At 46.3% G+C, this 20,375-nt stretch overlaps 1 protein-coding gene across 2 annotated transcripts in view; it reads right to left on the reverse strand.

Annotated features, from left to right (window-relative positions):
• Positions 1-20,375, reverse strand: part of WDFY4 (WDFY family member 4) — a 184,123-nt gene that overhangs the window by 152,437 nt on the left and 11,311 nt on the right. Inside the window, exons 4-11 of one of the 2 annotated variants that reach the window (XM_083738111.1) lie at positions 18,920-19,026; positions 16,323-16,475; positions 15,410-15,599; positions 13,909-14,098; positions 10,562-10,722; positions 8,623-9,075; positions 7,033-7,137; positions 5,263-5,453 (exon numbers count right to left, since the gene is read on the reverse strand). In XM_083738111.1, the coding sequence (XP_083594237.1) occupies positions 5,263-5,453; positions 7,033-7,137; positions 8,623-9,075; positions 10,562-10,722; positions 13,909-14,098; positions 15,410-15,599; positions 16,323-16,475; positions 18,920-19,026 (1,550 nt within the window). Of the gene's footprint in view, positions 1-3,347; positions 3,386-5,262; positions 5,454-7,032; positions 7,138-8,622; positions 9,076-10,561; positions 10,723-13,908; positions 14,099-15,409; positions 15,600-16,322; positions 16,476-18,919; positions 19,027-20,375 lie in introns of those variants that run through there. The other variant, XM_083738112.1, reaches the window with a different exon arrangement.

The following is a 20,375-nucleotide window of genomic DNA, read 5'->3' on the forward strand; positions in this document are numbered from 1 at the left end:
AAATTCAAGCTTAAACTGAAGAAAGTAGGAAAAACGACTGGGCCAGTAAGATACAATCTAAGTCAAATCCCTTATGAATACACAGTGGAAGTGAGGAACAGGTTTAAGGATTTAGATTTGGTGGACAGAGTGCCTGAAGAACTATGGATGGAGGCTCGTAACATTATACAGGAGGCATCAACTAAAATCATCCCAATGAAAAGGAAATGCAAGAAAGCAAAGTGGCTGTCCAACGAGGCCTTACAAATAGCGGAGGAGAGAAGGCAAGCAAAATGCGAGGGAGATAGTGAAAGATACAGGAAATTGAATGCAGATTTCAAAAAAATAGCAAGGAGAGACAAGAAGGCCTTCTTAAACGAGCAATGCAAAGAAATAGAGGAAAACAATAGAATGGGGAAAACCAGATATCTGTTCAAGAAAATTGGAGATATGAAAGAAACATTTTGTACAAAGATTTCCATAATAAAAGACAAAAGTGGAAAGGACCTAACAGAAGCTGAAGACATCAAGAAGAGATGGCAAGAATATACAGAGAAACTATACCAGAAAGAAATGGATGTCTCGTATACCCCAGGTAGTGTGGTTGCTGACCTTGAGCCAGACATCCTGGAGAGTGAAGTCAAATGGGCCTTAGAAAGCACTGCAAATAACAAGGCCAGTGGAAGTGATGATATTCCAGATGAACTATTTAAAATTTTAAAAGATGATGCTGTTAAGGTGCTACACTCAATATGCCAGCAATTTTGGAAAATTCAGCAGTGGCCAGAGGATTGGATAAGATCAGTCTACATCCCAATCCCAAAGAAGGGCAGTGCCAAAGAATGCTCCAACTACCGCACAATTGCACTCATTTCACACGCTAGCAAGGTTATGCTTAAAATTCTACAAGGCAGGCTCAAGCAGTATGTGGACCGAGAACTCCCAGAAGTGCAAGCTGGATTTAGAAGAGGCAGAGGAACCAGAGACCAAATTGCAAACATGCGCTGGATTATGGAGAAAGCTAGAGAGTTCCAGAAAGACATCTACTTCTGCTTCATTGACTATGCAAAAGCCTTTGACTGTGTCGACCACAGCAAACTATGGCAAGTTCTTAAAGAAATGGGAGTGCCTGATCACCTCATCTGTCTGCTGAGAAATCTCTATGTGGGACAAGAAGCTACAGTTAGAACTGGATATGGAACAACTGATTGGTTCAAAATTGGGAAAGGAGTACGGCAAGGCTGTATATTGTCCCCCTGCTTATTTAACTTATATGCAGAATTCATCATGCGAAAGGCTGGGCTGGATGAATTAAGATTGCTGGAAAAAATATCAACAACCTCAGATATGCAGATGACACAACATTTATGGCAGAAAGTGAGGAGGAATTAAAGAACCTTTTAATGAGGGTGAAAGAGGAGAGTGCAAAATATGGTCTGAAGCTCAACATCAAAAAAACGAAGATCACGGCCACTGGTCCCATCACCTCCTGGCAAATGGAAGGGGAAGAAATGGAGGCAGGGAGAGATTTTACTTTCTTGGGCTCCATGATCACTGCAGATGATGACAGCAGTCACGTAATTAAAAGACGCCTGCTCCTTGAGAGAAAGGCGATAGCAAACCTAGACAGCATCTTAAAAAGTAGAGACATCACCTTGCCAACAAAGGTCCGTATAGTTAAAGCTATGGTTTTCCCAGTAGTGATGTATGGAAGTGAGAGCTGGACCATAAAGAAGGCTGATCGCCGAAGAATTGATGCTTTTGAACTATGGTGCTGGAGGAGACTCTTGAGAGTCCCATGGACTGCAAGAAGATCAAACATATCCATTCTTACGGAAATCAGCCCTGAGTGTTCACTGGAAGGACAGATTGTGAAGCTGAGGCTCTAATACTTTGGCCACCTCATGAGAAGAGAAGACTCCCTGGAAAAGACCCTGATGTTGGGAAAGATGGAGGGCACAAGGAGAAGGGGACGACAAAGGACAAGATGGTTGGACAGTGTTCTCGAAGCTACAAACATGAGTCTGACCAAACTGAGGGAGGCAGTGGAAGACAGGAGTGCCTGGCGTGCTCTGGTCCATGGGGTCATGAAGAGTCGGACACGACTAAATGACTAAACAACAACAACTAAGCTTGTAACTATATCAAGAAAAAGAAATGAGATTTGCCTGGCATGACTTGTTTTTGAGAAACCCATGCTGGGTTTTAATAATGACAGCAGAGGCAGCCAGTTCTGCACGACATTGCAGGGAGTTTGTTGTGTGCGCATGACGTCACATGTGCGACACACAGGTGTGATGTCCCACACCCTGGGAGCAGGCCGCAAGGCCCAGGGAAGCCTGGCGGGGTCCATTGCTGCTGTGGGGAGGCCTGGGGGGCTGTCCCCACATCCTTTTTGGGGGGTGCTGTCCTCAGCCCCATAGAGTTGGTTCCTATTATTCAGAGCATCCTTTTCTAAATGCTCACAGACCAAGCACATGAGGTGAAACATTCCCACCACGACATACAAATTCTCTTTCTCTCTTCCCCTTAGCCCATCAAATGGGTGAGAAGGGGGCTTGCCAGAAACACAGGAGGAGGACTTTATTACTGTCATTCAGTTTTGCATGCTAATGTATCATACTAGGCTCCTGAACAGAGCATAAATCTAATCAGTTGGACTTCAAAGTATCAGGATAGCTCTGACACATATCTAGAAAGGTCAGGAGTAACTCCATTTCTTCTCGCTCTAACTCTGTTATAGTTTAATTGTCTGTCCTTCTGGCTTGAATCTATAAAAGGTTTGCCTGCAGTGGAACCCCCTAGCTCATTTACAGCTAACAGAATTTATTTTCACATTGCATTATTCGTTATTCCTCATAATTGCCTACCTCATGCCACTCTGGAATACTGTAGAGCTAATCACATTTGAGCTTGGGGTTTAACAGCTAAATATATATTAGCAAATCAATCTGAATTTGTGCATAATGTAATCACCGTCCCAAGGGCTGTATATAACAAATTCATTTTCTTACATTATGTATTAACACAGTTATAATTTGTCAGAATTAGGCATCGAAGCCGCATTTCTTCTCACTGGATCAGGTAATGGAACAAACTCCGTCTTAAAAAGATTGTTGGATCCACTGTGGTACGTTTATTCTCTTCAGTGGATGGAAGGCATCTTTGAGTGGGCTGTAGTTCTCTTTCATTCTAGAAGGCAGGGTTATACTAAGAAATGTTTGTCTAAACCTTTCTGGGGGCAAGAGACCACCCCACCTCAGTTGTGGGGTGGGATGCAGAAAATTAGAACACAAGCCCTGTTTTAAAGAATCTGAACAACTCCTAGAAACTTGAAATAATTGCAAAATTATAGAGTCAGAACTGACTCGTCTACATAGCTGATATAGTATTCCCATCAGGCCTGAAATCCTTCTCACAGATGTACTGGCAATGATGAATAGGGCCTGCTATGAAATAGCAATATGCTGATGACACACCGCTCAGTTTCTCCTTTACATCTGCAGGTGTGGCAGCGGATGTTCTGGATCATTGTCTTGACTCGGTAATGGACTGGATGAGAGCCAATAAACTGAAGCTCAATCCAGATAAGACGGGAGGCACTGTTAGTGGGTGGCTCCCATGACCAGATGGATGGGAGGTTGCCGGATCTTGCTTCTGGCAAACCAGAGCAGCGTACGGAAATGCTGTTTACCTTCCTGCCGGAGCAGTACCTATTTGTCTAATTGCACTTTGATGTGCTTTCGAACTGCTAGGTTGGCAGGAGCAGGGACCAAGCAACGGGAGCTCACCCCATCGCGGGGATTCGAACCGCCGACCTTCTGATTGGCAAGCCTTGGGCTCTGTGGTTTAGACCACAGCGCCACCCGTGTCCCCTCTTGATAGGGTAGTTACAACATATAGAAAACAACAGGCTGAATGGTAATGTTTGTAACAAATTTCTTTACTGGTTACTTCCTAACATGTGAATCAAGTCCAGAATGTACACCGTATACAATCCTTAAGGTATATAACCTATTTAATTAAATCCAATGAAGATACAGTCATACCTCAAGTTACAGACACTTTGCAGAACTGCTGAGTCACCACCCGTGCGTGCGCAGATGCGGGTTGTGAATGTGCATCCCGCACGGATCACGTTCACAACCCAAGCATCCACTGTATATTTATTCCTTCTTAATACATTCTTGTGTTACACAGTCCTCGAATGGTTAAGGAAAGGTCACCGGAATGTCATGGACAATACAGCTGATGAGGCTGGCTAGTATGGGTAGCAGACACAGGCACATTGGTCCAGGCAGAGACACAGGCAGGCTGGCCCAGGCAGCTGGGTAGGCAGAACTAGGTTTCCGGTATTTCCTTGTTTCACCCCAAAGGGCTTCCTCAACTGTTAATCGTTCTAAATAATATAAATATAGACACTTGATAATGCTATGATTGAAGGGACGCATGTGGCGCTGTGGGTTAAACCACAGAGCCTAGGGCTTGCCAATCAGAAGGTCAGTGGTTCGAATCCCCGTGACGGGGTGAGCTCCCGTTGCTTGGTCCCTGCTCCTGCCAACCTAGCAGTTCGAAAGTACGTCAAAGTGCAAGTAGATAAATAGGTACCACTCCGGCGGGAAAGTAAACAGCATTTCTGTGCACTGCTCTGGTTCACCAGAAGCGGCTTAGTCATGCTGGCCACATGACCCGGAAGCTGTACGCCGGCTCCCTCGGCCAGTAAAGCGAGATGAGCGCCGCAACCCCAGAGTCGGCCACGACTGGACCTAATGGTCAGGGGACCCTTTACCTTTACTTTTAATACTATGTTCAATATTTTCCATGACATTCCGAAGATCTTTCCTTAATCATTTGAAGACTGTGTAACATAAGAATATATTAAGAAAGAAGAAATATATCTGCATTGGATTTAATTAAATAGGTTATATACCTTAAGGATTGTATATGGTGTACATAATTCAAATGTTAGGAAGTAACCAGTAAAAGAAATTGGTTACAAACATTACCATTGAGCCTGTCGCACTTCTATACGGAGCCGTCTTTCCCATAGGGCTTAGTGGTTCGTTGCGCCAGGGCGCAAGCCTCTCAGGGCCATCCCAGCGAAGGGCGGTATACAAAATCAATCAATCAATCAATCAATCAATCAATAATATAGAATTTCCTTAGCATTCTGTGCAGAAGGGGGAAACAAAAGTAGAAAGGAGCAAGCCCAGCCATCACATATGTCTACATAAAGAGGGAGGGGAACTAAATAAACAAGAAGGAGCATTTCGTATTTATCACCTTAAGAAGATCCAGCTTGAAGTTCAGTTCCCCTTGGGTAGAAGAGCACAAGGCCCCAACAATGATGCTCATGTACTCCTCAGGGTTGATAACTGACAGATGCTCCAAGATAGTCAGGGTATCATTTCGGTACAATTCATCGTCTATAAAAATCTTGATATACGGTACCATCCCGTAGTCTCTGAGAACCACTAAAGCAGTAAGTAAACATAGTTAACTGATCCATGATCACACCACACCTTGGATTGATGCATACCCACATAATTTTGAAGATATATTAGTTTTAGTACTTATCCTATTGCATAAATTATTCAGGGTCTTCAAGGAGAGGACCAGCTAGCTAGCCGAGAATCACCAAAAACAAATAGAAGAAGAAGAAGAAGGGTTTGGATTTGATATCCCGCCTTTCACTCCCTTTAAGGAGTCTCAAAGCGGCTAACATTCTCCTTTCCCTTCCTCCCCCACAACAAACACTCTGTGAGGTGAGTGGGGCTGAGAGACTTCAGAGAAGTGTGACTGGCCCAAGGTCACCCAGCAACTGCATGTGGAGGAGCGGAGACGCGAACCCGGTTACCCAGGATTACGAGACTACCGCTCTTAACCACTACACCACACTGGCTCATAATATAAGGATTATAGTGAATAATGTCAGTTCTAATTCTAGAGAAGAGTTAAAACAGTGTTTCCCCAACAGTGTTTCTCCAGCTGTTTTCAGACTGCAATTCCCATCATCCCTGGCCACTAGCTAAGGCTGATGGGAGTTGTGGTCCAAAAACAGCTGGAGACCCAAGTTTGGGAAACAATGGCTTAGAAATTCACTCATGCATGGAAAAAGCAAATTAGAGGGCCCCCATCTTTACTTTTCTAAGTGTTCTGCAGTATTACACATAGCAATATAGGACAATTCTAACCAAGACAGAAACGGGAGCGAAAATTTCAGATAAGGCTTCATTCGGCTGTCTTATTTTCCCAGTCTGAGAGGGAAAATGGTGAAAAAAGGTTATTTATTGGGACAGAGTGAATTTTGCAGCTGTTGTTAAAGTTGCAAAACAATGAAGCATGGGACAGAGTGAGGGAGAAATTTCTGGAACAGCAAAGGGATATCAGCTCCACCCAAGGCATGATGGATAACACGGGAAAAGACAGACATAACCTTTTACAAAGACAGGAAGAAACACCACAGACAGAATAATTGCCACACACAGGAAGAACAAGGATATAGTTTGAGTGCCTCACTTGTAGTTCTATAAATCATTTAATGTGTCAACATGAATAGAAGTTATTAATATTGCAGTTATTGTATAAGGGATTATTATTATGACCAGAATGTAATTGAAATTATTGAGATTTTGGAATGCAGAAATAAAGAAAATCATCAAACAATCAATTCTAGCACGTGGGGGACCCCCTAAATTATATAATTCAGTATCAGGATGATTGGTATTCATATTATAAATTGGTTTTGTTATAATGAGGCTATTATTAGATTGTAATTGAAAACTAATAAAAATTATTATCCAAAAAAAGAAACAGGAGCGAAAATTGCCAGTTTTGGATTAAATGTCTGAAACCGAAATTAATCCAGCAAAGACAATCTATTTATCCTTAATCAAACAATACTAAATAAAAAGCAGAATGACCCTTCTGGAGAGGAAATCCAGAATACCAGTTTGGGTCACTTTTCCATAGCTGAATAAGGTTTTTCCTCTCCAGTCCCTGGGACACATAACCATAAACAGTGATCAACAGCACTTCATGGATTCTTCTTACCTGTGTTCCTAACAGATCCTTCTGTAAGAGCCGCCACCAGCTTCAGTGTCCTATTGGTGAGCTCTCTTTCCATCGCCTGATCCTGATAGGCTGCTTGGTTTCCACCTGGGTAGAAAGAAACCAGACCAATTGCCTCAGCAACAACACTTCTTATGGAGGAGGGCCATTTCTAAAATTAAACAGGAAAACCACTTCCTGAAAGGAAACAATGCCACCTCGCGAGGAACTGGCAAGGGCTGTTGAAGCTGAACAGGTGAGCAACCAGGAAGTAGAGGAATGCCACTATCTGACTGAGGTGTAAAGGTTAATAATAATAATAATAATAATAATAATAATAATAATAATAATTTATTATTTATACCCCGCCCATCTGGCTGGGCTTCCCCAGCCACTCTGGGTGGCTTCCAAAAGAATATTAAAATACTGTAATACATCAAACATTAAAAGCTTCCCTAAACAGGGCTGCCTTCAGATGTTTTCTAAAAGTCTGGTAGTTGTTGTTCTCTTTGACATCTGATGGGAGGGCGTTCCACAGGGCGGGTGCCACTACCGAGAAGGCCCTCTGCCTGGTTCCCTGTAACTTGGCTTCTCGCAGTGAGGGAACTGCCAGAAGGCCCTTGGTGCTGGACCTCAGTGTCCGGGTAGAACAAGGGGGTGGAGACGCTGCTTCAGATATACTGGACCGAGGCCATTTAGGGCTTTAAAGGTCAGCACCAAGAATTTGAATTGGTAAAGGAGCCCTGACAGTTAAGTCCAGTCACAAACGACTCTGGGGTTATGGCGCTCATCTCGCTTTATTGGCCAAGGGAGGCAGCATTTGTCCACAGACAGTTTTTCTGGGTCATGTGGCCAGCATGACTAAGCCGCTTCTGGCAAAACCAGAGCAGTGCATGGAAACGCCGTTTACCTTCCCACCGGAGTGGTACCTATTTATCCACTTGCACTTTGATGTGCTTTCGAACTGCTAGGTTGGCAGGAGCAGGGACCGAGCAACAGGAGCTCAACCCGTCACAGGGATTCGAACCTCTGACCTTCTGATTGGCAAGCCCAAGAGGCTCAGTGGTTTAGAGCACAGAGCCACCAACATCCCAACTACCACTTTGTAGTAGCAGTTACAAGGACATTACCTCGTTCACATAGTTGCATCCTTATTTCAGACATCATGCTATATAGGTATATCACAGTGTTAAGTTGGTGATATATCATGGTACTGAAGACCAGACTTTGCTCAGCTCTAGTGGGGGGGGCATTAAATCCTGCTCCGTTATAGGCAGGATTCAATATGAACCCCTTCCTGGTCCCCTCTGTAGTGGGGATTCGAACCACCAACCTTCTGATCAGCAAGCCCAAGAGACTCAGTGATTTAGACCACAGCGCCACCAGCGTCCATGCTGCCTGGCTGAAACTGCAGTACATAGAGCAGCCTTTCTCAACCTGTGGGTCCCCAGATGTTGTTGAACTACAACTCCCATCACCCCTAGCTAGCAAGGCCAGAGCTCAGGGATGATGGGAGTTGTAGTTCAACAACATCTGGGGACCCACAGGTTGAGAACCGCTGACATAGAGAGAGGTGTGGTTAATGCGTTATACCTTTCTTTCTCAATATCTTCGCCTCTTTGCGTAGTTGCGCAAGTAGCATTCCCAGGAGCCCCGAATCTCTGAAGATATCTGTGAAGAGAAGGTCCCTCTGTGTGATGCTGTGGAGACAGCGCAGAGCAAGCGAAGTGCACAGTGGATCAGGACTCTCCTTGATCAAGCCCTGAACATCCTTTAGGATCTCGTGGGGGGTGTACGAGAGATCCAGCACCAAGGACTCCACCAACTGGAAGAACTGTCTCTGGACCAGCATGGGCTTGAGAGGGATGATGGCCACAAACTGGGAAATGGGCTGCAGAGACCACTCCAGGAGGAAAAAGTTCATGGGGTTCCAGGTCCAGATATCTTTCAGGGCCACTAAGATGTGCTGGCAGAGCTCTGCGTTGCTCGATTTCCGAAAAAGGGATTCTAGCACCTGGAAGGCTTTCAGGTTTTTCACCGTATTTCCTGTGGGGGGGAAACAACAGCATCAGCAATTTCTCTGGTATTCTCCCTGGGTAATTACCGTATTTTTCGCTCTATAAGACACACCAAACCACAAGACACGCCTAGTTTTTGGAGGAGGAAAACAAGAAAAAAAAATATTCTGACTCTCAGAAGCCGGAACAGCAAGAGGGATCGCTGCGCAGTGAAAGCAGCAATCCCTCTTGCTGTTCTGGCTTCTGGGATAGCTGCGCAGCCTGCATTCACTCCATAAGACGCACACACATTTCCCCTTACTTTTTAGGAGGGAAAAATTGAGTCTTATAGAGCAAAAAATACAGTATTTGAAACCACTTCTTTTTTAAAATAAAAAGTCTTAACAGCCCTCTTCCTAAGACATTATTGGGGGAAATCTAGCAAGCCTTGCTGTCATGTAAATGCTATGGAAATTAACGACAACAGTCCTGCTGCAATGTTTGGTATGTAGCCTTTTCAGGGCACTTAAACGAGAGGTGCTTCCATTGAGGAAGCCCACATTAGATGGGGATTCTCAAAGCATGACCACTTCTGGTCCAAACATTCAAAATTAAAACTGTTACTGTTTGAAGGAACACGCTTCTCTTTTTTGTATATAATTTTCATCAAATTTTCTGTTTTGCAATTTAAAATGCTCATTTTTACATCATTAAAATATCAATGACTTCCCTTCTCCTTCCATGGTTTATCTTACATATCACAAATCCCTGCATGTTTTACAAAAACTATACCATTCAGTATTCCATTATTGTATCCATCAAAACTTATTTACACTGTTGAATTTATCTTAATGTTGCTAACGTTTTCAGAGGACACAATTATTTCCCACTTAGTCAATAAACATTTTCCAATCTTCTTTAAAAGTATGTTCTTCTTGTTCTCTTATTTTTCTATTTCTTAAGTCTGCAAGTTGTGCCTATTCCATCAACTTAAGTTGCCATTCTTCTTTGTTTGGGACCTCGCTCATTTTCCATTTTTGGGCTAACAAAACACGGGCCGCAGTAGCGGCATACATAAATAACTTTTTTGACACTTGGGAATTTCAGACTGAATTATCCCCAACAAAACATAAAGGTAAACCTGACCATTAGGTCCAGTCAGGACCGACTCTGGGGTTGCGGCACTCATCTTACTTTATTGGCCGAGGGAGCCGGTGTACAGCTTCCGGGTCATGTGGCCAGCATGACTAAGCCGCTTCTGGCAAACCAGAGCAGCACACGGAAATGCCGCTTACCTTCCTGCCGGAGCGGTACCTATTTATCTACTTGCACTGGCATGCTTTCAAATTGCTAGGTTGGCAGGAGCAGGGACTGAGCAACGGGAGCTCACCCTGTCGCAGGGATTCGAACCGCCGACCTTCTGATCGGCAAGTCCTAGGCTCTGTGGTTTAACCCACAGCGCCACCCGCGTCCCCTTTCACATTTTCATGCCATGCAGCCAAATTCCCTCACATCATTGGCCACATGATACATACCTGGAGAAGGGGGCTGTTTAGCACTGAATTGCGGCAGCTGGGGAGGTGTAATGTTGCCTGAAACCTTCAGTTCTGTTTTCCCGCAAACTGTCAGTTGTGCCAGGAAATCCAGCATCTCTTTAACACTGGCGTCTTCTTTGCTGCTCAGCAGCCCTTCATATCTGGAAACGCAGATGGAGAACTTAGTTATCACATGTGGAAACAGCAACTTGGCACATCATGGACCTCACTGCCACTGCTGCAGTGCAGAATTCCCAAGAAGATATATATGAGAGAAGGAACAGCTAAAGATAGGTAAAGGTAAAGGTACCCCTGCCCGTACGGGCCAGTCTTGACAGACTCTGGGGTTGTGCGCCCATCTCACTCAAGAGGCCGGGGGCCAGCGCTGTCCGGAGACACTTCCGGGTCACGTGGCCAGCGTGACATCGCTGCTCTGGCGAGCCAGAGCCGCACACGGAAACGCCGTTTACCTTCCCGCTGGTAAGCGGTCCCTATTTATCTACTTGCACCCGGAGGTGCTTTCGAACTGCTAGGTTGGCAGGCGCTGGGACCGAGCAGCGGGAGCGCACCCCGCCGCAGGGATTCGAACCGCCGACCTTTCGATCAGCAAGTCCTAGGTGCTGAGGCTTTAACCCACAGCGCCACCTGCGTCCCCCAACGAATTCCCAAGAAGATATATATGAGAGAAGGAACAGCTAAAGATACCCAAGGCTTAAATTAGGACTGACTAATTCAAGACCAGGGAGGAGATAATCAGACTAGCTAAGACATCATGTTGTCCAGATAGCGATGGGAGGAACAGTGGAATCTAGTTTCCTCTATAAACCTAACTGATCCCCATCCTTGGACAGAGATGCAAATTGGAACACAATTCACTGGGCGGCGGGGGGGAGGGATATGGCAAGGGGAGCCTTTAATCTAAGGTTACCAGATTTTATTTTATTTTCAAAGAATCAGAGGACACTTTTTTATAAAAAAAAGAGGAAGAAAAAGTTATTTTTTTAAAAAAATAAAGAAGTAATTATTTATTTATTTATTTATTTATACCCCGCCCATCTGGCTGGGTCCCCCCAGCCACTCTGGGCGGCTTCCAACAAAACACTAAAATACAATAACCTATTAAACATTAAAAGCTTCCCTAAACAGGGCTGCCTTTAGATGTCTTCTAAAAGTCTGGTAGTTATTTTTCTCTTTGACATCTGGTGGGAGAGCATTCCACAGGGCGGGCACCACACCCGAGAAGGCCCTCTGCCTGGTTCCCTGGAACTTGGCTTCTCGCAGTGAGGGAACCGCCACAAGGCCCTCGGCGCTGGACCTCAGTGTCCGGGCAGAACGATCTTCACTTCTGCGGTCTCCTCTGTCGTGTGGCCTTCTTCTGGGTCCCGGCCTGCTCTCTAGGAGCGCTAGCCGCCGTGGGGTAGGCTCGGGTCGGGCCTGGGCTTGGCCATGTGTCTTTGCCCTCCCAGTGCTCTCCTACCTCTCCTCAGCAGCGGCAACATGGCAAGGTCAAGGCTCCCTCTTTTTTCTCCTTCCTCTTTCTCTCTCTTCCTTCTCCTTCTCCTCTCCTCTTTCTCCCTGTGTCAGCTCTGGGGTTTTCCTGGCCCCGGAGCACCACTGGGCAGTCAGCCAATTGGTCAGACACTCTTGCTCTTGTCTCAATTTGGGTCATGGGAGAGTCAGCAGTTCCCCCAGTTGACGCACTAGGCGTCCCCGGTTCCCCCTAGGCAGTGGCAGAGGCAGTGGCAGTCTCAGCAGCCCGGAGTCAGCCTGGTAGAGCAATTGGCTCTGGCTGGCTTCAGGAGCTGCTCACTGCCGTGGTGCCCGCCATTTTGGCTCGCCAGAAGTCCCCATATGATGTGTCTTGTGCTGTTGAACCGATCACGCAACATTCATTCCCTACTAATAAATCTACAACACTTCAAATATAAATCCGGGGACATTAAATGAAACCTGGGGACATTCCGGGGACGGATTTTGTCCGGGGACAGATTTGTAAATCCGGGGACCGTTCCCCGGAAACGGTGATGTCAGGTAACCATACATTAATCTTCCCTTTTGAACAATGAACAGCTGCTTAATACAACTAGCCTGGTGCTCCTCCTGTCGTGATTTAAACAGTTCCACCATACTGGCTGAAAAGAGTTAATAGCTGCCCAACACAAAATAAAAACACAGAACCAAAACAAAATGGAACTCGTCAGAGCTGTCCCTCTCTAGGTCAGGAATTTAGAAGAAGCAGACATGTTAGAAAACCCAGAAATCTGAATGTTGGATGTAAACTCAGGATTGGGGCTCTTGGGTTCTCTGCCAAACATATTGTTTTGGTCTTTAAAGGACCAAACACAGCTCAATATGGCGTAACAGAGACCCAGCAATTAAATCTGAAACCCATGGCAGGAAATAAAGTGAAGTTAGGGCTCATCCAGACTTCCCTTTGTGCCATGTTGTTCAGCACAGGGCTGTGCTTTCATAGAAATGTAGAGCTGGAAGGGGCTATGAGAGTCATCTGGGACATGGGTGACTCTGTGGGTTAAACCACAGAGCCTAGGACTTGCTGATCAGAAGGTCATGGTTCGAATCCCCTCAATAGGGTGAGCTCCCGTTGCTTGGTCCCAGCTCCTGCCAACCTAGCAGTTCAAAAGCACGGCAAAGTGCAAGTAGATAAATAGGTACCGCTCTGGCAGGAAGGTAAACGGCGTTTCCGTGTACTGCTCTGGTTTGCCAGAAGTGGCTTAGTCATGCTGGCCACATGACCCGGAAGCTGTACGCCGGCTCCCTCGGCCAATAAAGCGAGATGAGCGCCACAACCCCAGAGTCGGCCACCACTGGACCTAATGTTCAGGCGTCCCTTTACCTTTTATGAGAGTCATCTAGTCCAACTTCCTGCAAATGCAGGACTCTTTCAACCAATGTGGGGCCCCAACCCACAACCTTGAGATTAAGAGTCTCATGCTCTACTGAGCTTTTTGTCAAATGGAATTCTAGAGCTTCACATCCAGGCACTTTGGGGTTTTTGCCCCAGCCCTTTCCCTGAAAAAACAACAGCAGCTATTTACCACTGAATTGGAGCAAAACCCAGTTCTGCAGAAAACCCAAATTGCCGTTAGTTTCTGCTCAGCGTTAAAGAGGTGGCTTTCCTCTTCCTAACGAAAGAGTCAGGGCAAAAATAAAAGCAGAGTTTGGAAACGGACCAAGAAAGCATGGACTTGTGGCTAGAAACCTTGAGTCCTAAGAAGCACGCATTAATGAAACCAAGAGTCTCGTGACAAAATACAATAGAATTACTCAATGAAAAAACACACAGTCATCACTCTATGACAACCAACAGGCTGTATCAACAGACTTGCCTGAGAAACACTTTCAGCAGGAGCTGATAGCCCCCGTTGTTCTCAAACTCCAAAAGTAAGGCAGGAGAGATCGGGTAGGAATCCCTCACAAAGCACAGGATGATGTTGACTGCTTCACATACATCACGAGGAGACAGGGAGTCAGCAAGCCTGGACAAATTCTGAACGGAAATTTTGATGCAATCCATAGCTAGAAATAATAATTTAAAAAAAACACAATGGGTAAATATTAACTACAGAAGCTCAACACTTCCTAACTTTCAGTACCCAAGGGTATGTCCAAGACTGGGTAAATCAAACCACTACTTCTTGGCCAGGACTACAATACATCTTGTGGATCAAATGCCATAAATTAATTCCCTGCTATCGCATCGCTTATTTAGTCTGTCCTGAATCGCCTGCCAATTGATTTCATTTTTACTTTGGATGACTCATATATGACGACAGAGAGAAAAGCTTCTTTCTCTTCACTTTCTTTATGCTATGCATCATTTTATAAACCTCTTTCATGTCCGCCTTCCCTTACTCATCTTCTCCCCCCCCCCATAACAATGTCCAAATATATCCCAGCCCCCTGATCATTTGGGTTCCCTTTTCCTATGCTTTTTCAAGCTGTACAACATCCTTTTTGAGATACGGTGACCAAAACAATATGCCTTTTTCCTAAAGCTGCTGCAACGTAGGCTTACGTAATGATGTTACAATGATGGCAGTTTTATTTTCAGTCCTTTTGCTAATAATCCCTATCATATAATTAGGGCTGGGCAAGACATCAATATATCATTCAAAATTGGTTTGAAGTCCATATTGTGATATCGGTTTCATACTTTTTGACCTGGCAATGTATCACCATTCATGATGTGTGTTAGGGCTGATTTTGGACGATATATTGATATATTGCCCAGCCCTGATATATCAATATATTGTTCAAAACCAGCTTCAAGTCCATACCATGATATTTGGTTTCATAATTTTTGATATTGCAATATATTGTGAATCATGAGATGTGTGTGCTATGCAATCATCACAATGTGATGAAAACAGCGAAGCCAGCCAATGTCTCTACATAGCTCCATCCTTATTGCAGACATGTTGATATATCGGTATACCGTGATGTTTAGCTGCTGATATATCGCCAAGTTGAAAAGCAGACATCAACTAGCCCTACATATAATCTGCTTTCTTCACAGCTGCTGCACTCTTCAATGAAGTCTCTGTGGGAAGCACCTTGTGGCAGGCATAGGCAAACTCTGGTCCTCCAGCTGTTAAGGACTACAATTCCCATCATACCAAGCTAACAGGACCAGTGGTCAGGGATGGTGGGAATTGTAGTCCCAAACATCTGGAGGGTAAGAGTTTGCTATGCCTGCCTTATGGGATATCATTCACTTCTTAGCCCTGGGAAATAATCTTTGAACCCAAACAACACCAATACAGATCCACGATATCTATGATAGGTCATCTCCATCTCATAAGTACAGAAGAACATGGTTCTTTTTACCTTGCAAGTATGAAATTGTGTTTCTGGACTGGGCCTTTGAAATTGTTCGGAGCACCTGGCTTATGGGGCCTTTCCAGGAAGGGCTACCTCGGTCCCAAAAGGAGGCTGCTGCTATGATTAGAGACTGAAGGTCAGTAGCCATGAGAAGCTCCTCCACCCCTTGGTCTTCTGCATAAATGTTGAGCATTGTCTGGAAGCAAAGAACAACAACTGGAAGAATCAGATGCTATTAGCCAAGCAGACCCTTCCCTGGGCTTAAAAACAACAACAACACCTCCTGCTTTGAGATATTTTTCCCATCATGAGATGCTCAGATGCTCCATTTGCCTTAGGTAGCACTGCAGATGGTGACAGCAGTCACGAAATTAAAAGACGCCTGCTTCTTGGGAGAAAAGCAATGACAAACCTAGACAGCATCTTAAAAAGCAGAGACATCACCTTGCCAACAAAGGTCCGTATAGTTAAAGCTATGGTTTTCCCAGTAGTGATGTATGGAAGTGAGAGCTGGACCATAAAGAAAGCTGATTGCCAAAGAATTGATGCTTTTGAATTATGGTGCTGGAGGAGACTCTTGAGAGTCCCATGGACTGCAAGAAGATCAAACGCATCCATTCTTAAGGAAATCAGCCCTGAGTGCTCACTGGAAGGACAGGTTGTGAAGCTGAGGCTCCAATACTTTGGCCACCTCATGAGAAGAGAAGACTCCCTGGAAAAAACCCTGATGTTGGGAAAGATTGAGGGCACAAGGAGAAGGGGACGACAGAGGACGACATGGTCGGACAGTGTTCTCGAAGCTACGAACATGAGTTTGACCAAACTGCGGGAGGCAGTGGAAGACAGGAGTGCCTGGTGTGCTCTGGTCCATGGGGTCATGAAGAGTCGGACACAACTAAACAACAACAACAAGCCCTACCTGCACAAACATTTCCTGTGCCTGACGTTCAGCTTGACTCATCCCAGTGTTTCCACCAGCTTCCTCCAGGGGAAAGGCAAAGAAGAAATATAGGCACCGGAACAGGGCAACCGGTAGCCCAGATTTGATTATATTCCAGCGGGTTCCTCGTTCCTGGATATGGGAAAGCAAAGCTGATTGCATTAACCCTCATTTAAGGGCTTCTATCCTGCCAGCCTCTTTCACGTGTAGAAAACAGTCCCATGAGAAAAGCTGGAAAGAGTTATGTTCGCCTGGAGAAGAGAAGGCTGAAGGTGATGAGTTGTTAGGCTGAGGCAACAGATTAGCTGGTACTTAAACTAGAATATGACAAGTCCCAAGATGTTTTGGCATCTGAGGAGACCCCCCCAAAAAACAGTGCCCCCTCCCCACCAGAAAAGAAGGGGCAAGGAATCAACGTCAGGAACAACGGGGGAATCAAGATCTACATCAGAATCTGCTGCCCCTGCTGCCTGAGTTTGGTCGCCTCACCTTGCCTCATGTGTGGGCTGGTCCTGGCAAGCGCATACGCTGCCACAAGTATAACTGATTAGAGGGTGATGTGAGGCAGAGGTCTTAATTCGAACCACAAACAGGGCTTGTCAGAACCTAGGATTGCAGACACCCACAGCTCAAGGAGCTAGCAGTGACCCTAGTGGAGTATGGGGGGCCACAGCTATCTTCATATTGGAGGTAAAGGTAAAGGTAAAGGGACCCCTGACCATTAGGTCCAGTCGTGGCCGACTCTGGGGTTGCAGCGCTCATCTCGCTTTATTGGTCGAGGGAGCCGCCGTACAGCTTCCGGGTCATGTGGCCGGCATGACTGAGCCACTTCTGGCGAACCAGAGCAGCGCACAGAAACACCGTTTACCTTCCCACCGGAGTGGTACCTATTTATCTACTTGCACTTTGACGTGCTTTCGAACTGCTAGGTTGGCAGGAGCAGGGACCAAGCAACAGGAGCTCACCCCATCACGGGATTCGAACCGCTGACCTTCTGATCAGCAAGTCCTAAGCTCTGTGGTTTAACCCACAGCGCCACCCACATCCCATCCTATTGGAGGTAGTGGCCTAAATAAACATTGAAGATCACCCTCTCACTCTTCTTACCATCCTGCACTCTCTCCATGGCTGCAGCCCACTCTGTAAAAGTGTTCTGGTATGGGCAGCACTGGCCTGTGGGGTGGGGAGCAGCCATGGAGCCACCTTCCTGGCCGTGGTAATGCAGTTTACTTGAATGGGGCTGGCACGGGGCAGGGCAGCAGCAGGGTCATGGCAGTATAGGGCAAACTAGATAAGCTCTGCTGGTGTGCCCACACAGCCTCAGGGCTCATCCACACTCATCCTGCTGTTTTGCCCCGGGGGAAACCGGAGCAAACAGCAATTTGGGTTTCCCTGTATTGCCGTTTGTTGCAATTTAGCATGAAAGAGCGGGTTTTCCCTGAGTAAGGAGCAAGGCAAGGGGGAAACCCGTGCCTAGAAAGTGCAGGTCATGCAGAAAACCACTTGGACCTATACTTTCAAGGCCTGGGGCAAGCGGCTGGGTGGGCGAGCCCTCAGCCTCACCACTGCCCCAAATAAACAGTGATCGGTTGGGTATGCAGAGACCTACCTTCTTCAGCTGGAAGTTTTCAAACTTCGTAACAATAGGACCTTAAGAAACCAAACTTCCTTAAACTAAAGCCACTTCCAACCTGCAGAGGAGGTGGGATGGCGGGTGTCACAGCCCAGCCCCCGCGCGATTGGGGGAACCCCCGGCCGTGTCACCCCCTGTCCAGCCAATCGGCTGGCTTTGGAGGCGTGGCCCGCCAGATTTAAACATAGGCGTGGCCTGGGATCTTCCTCTTTTCCCGCATACCAGCTGTTCCTGTTTCCCACCCTCCTGCCCTTTAAGCTTCTCGTTCCTTGACCTTGCTATGGACCTTGGTTGGTCGCCATTGAGGGGCCTGGTAGGGATTTTTCCACTTGGCAAATTGGCACCAGCCACTTGGTTTTCGCCTACCTCGTAGCAAATCGTCACAACTTTCTTAGTATTGGCGGTTAGGCATTGGTATTGTTCTGTAGATGGAAGAGGGGAGGTTGTGCCATCACCTGCCCCGCATATTGAAAGGTAGTCCGATAAAGGATTCCAGGGGGGCATGGCCCTGTCCAAAGCCTATTGAGGTGAGGGCCTAAGGCACGCCGCCGAGCGGTGACCCTGAGGGAATTCCTAGTTGATGCTCATCAGCAGGACCCCCCCCTTTTTTTACTGGTGGTTAACCCTTCCCAGTCTTCAAGGCTGAAGGTGGACAGTCTGTTAGGACCAATGCCTAAGCCAATACCGCTCATCACCTGTAACCAATAAAGTTGTGGCCATATTTAGCCCATTAACCTTCAATAATTGTGTCATGTGTCTTTATTTCCACTGGGGGGGACGGGAACTCGCCACGCAATAAGTTTTGTGTAACAGCTGAATTCAATATCATTGAAGTGGAAACAGCTTCACTTAGAACTGACTCAGGTAAGTGAATGGCGCTCACAGGGTGAATTCATACCAACTCGAGTGGCAAGTCGAAGAGGAGGACAATGTTTTATCTCACCATGTGATCAAGGGAAAGTAAGTAGACAGATCTCAGGAGCACATAACCATCATCCGGCTCTTCTTCGTCCTTCTGTTGCAGAAATTGCCACACAGCCAGTTGGGCTTCTTCAGCCATTGAAGAGTAAAGGGGCAAGAAACACATTGGGGGAAAAACAGCAGAATGCTTAGATTATTGAATAGATGCCTGCAACACAGTGGTACCTCGGGTTACAGACGCTTCAGGTTACAGACTCTGCTAACCCAGAAATATTACCTCGGGTTAAGAACTTTGCTTCAGGTTGAGAACAGAAATTGTGCTCTGGCGGCGCAGCGGCAGTGGGAGGCCCCATTAGCTAAAGTGGTGCTTCAGGTTAAGAACGGACCTCCGGAACGAATTAAGGACTTAACCTGAGGTACCACTGTACTCTATTCTGCTCAAGGCCCAAGAGTAGGGCTGCTACAGAACATACTCTTCTCATCCCACTGTTAGTCAGTGGCGTAGCGTGGGGGATGCAGGGGGGGCCGGCCGCACCGGGCGCAACATCTGGGGGTTAGGGTTAGGGGGCGCAAATCCATGGGTTAGGGGGCGCAAATTACTTGCCTTGCTCTGGGTGCTGACAACCCACGCTACACCACTGCTGTTAGTGTCTCTGTTACATCGATTTCTGCCCCATCCTTCAAATACATAATCAGGGTGGCTTCACAATAAAGCACCATAAAATATCTAATACCTAAAACAGCCTAAAAGCAGCAGCTCTATACCAGTAGGTCTATAAAAGACATTGGTCATGGTTGGCACAGTCCTTTCTCTATGGGAATCTCCTTTCTCCTCTGGCATGGCGAGCCTCAATCGTCCAAGGAAAAGGCACCACCCTCTTCCAGCTGTCACCCACAGTGGTCTGCTCTGTGTATTCTCCCTCGGAGCTGACGTTCCTCCATCTTTATCCCTGCTGCTGTCAATCACCTTTCACTGGAAGGGCCTCCCCTCCAAATGGGGATAAACAAGTCTCTGGGACGGGAGCAGAGTTTGGGATAAATGAGGTCCCAATTTTTGCGGGGTCAAACCAACATGGACCCATTTCACCCAGGGAATATTAACTGGGCAGTAGCGTAGCATGGGTTGCTAGCAGTGCCACAGTGCCAAACAGGCAGTGTAGGCACCAGCATATGGGTCCCACACCTTTTAGGGGCCCCGCGACAACAGATCAAAATAATATTGATTTGATTTTGAAATAAAATTGCATTCAAGCTTTCTTAAAGGTAAAGGGACCCTTGACCATTAGGTCCAGTCGTGACCGACTCTGGGGTTGCGGCGCTCATCTCGTTTTATGGGCTGAGGGAGCTGGCGTACAGCTTCCAGGTCATCTGGCCAGCATGACTAAGCCGCTTCTGACGAACCAGAGCAGCGCACAGAAACGCCGTTTACCTTCCCGCCGGAGCGGTACCTATTTATCTACTTGCACTTTGACGTGCTT

The sequence above is a fragment of the Podarcis gaigeae genome (assembly GCF_964106915.1).
Source record: "Podarcis gaigeae genome assembly, chromosome: 5".
Lineage (NCBI taxonomy): Eukaryota > Metazoa > Chordata > Lepidosauria > Squamata > Lacertidae > Podarcis > Podarcis gaigeae.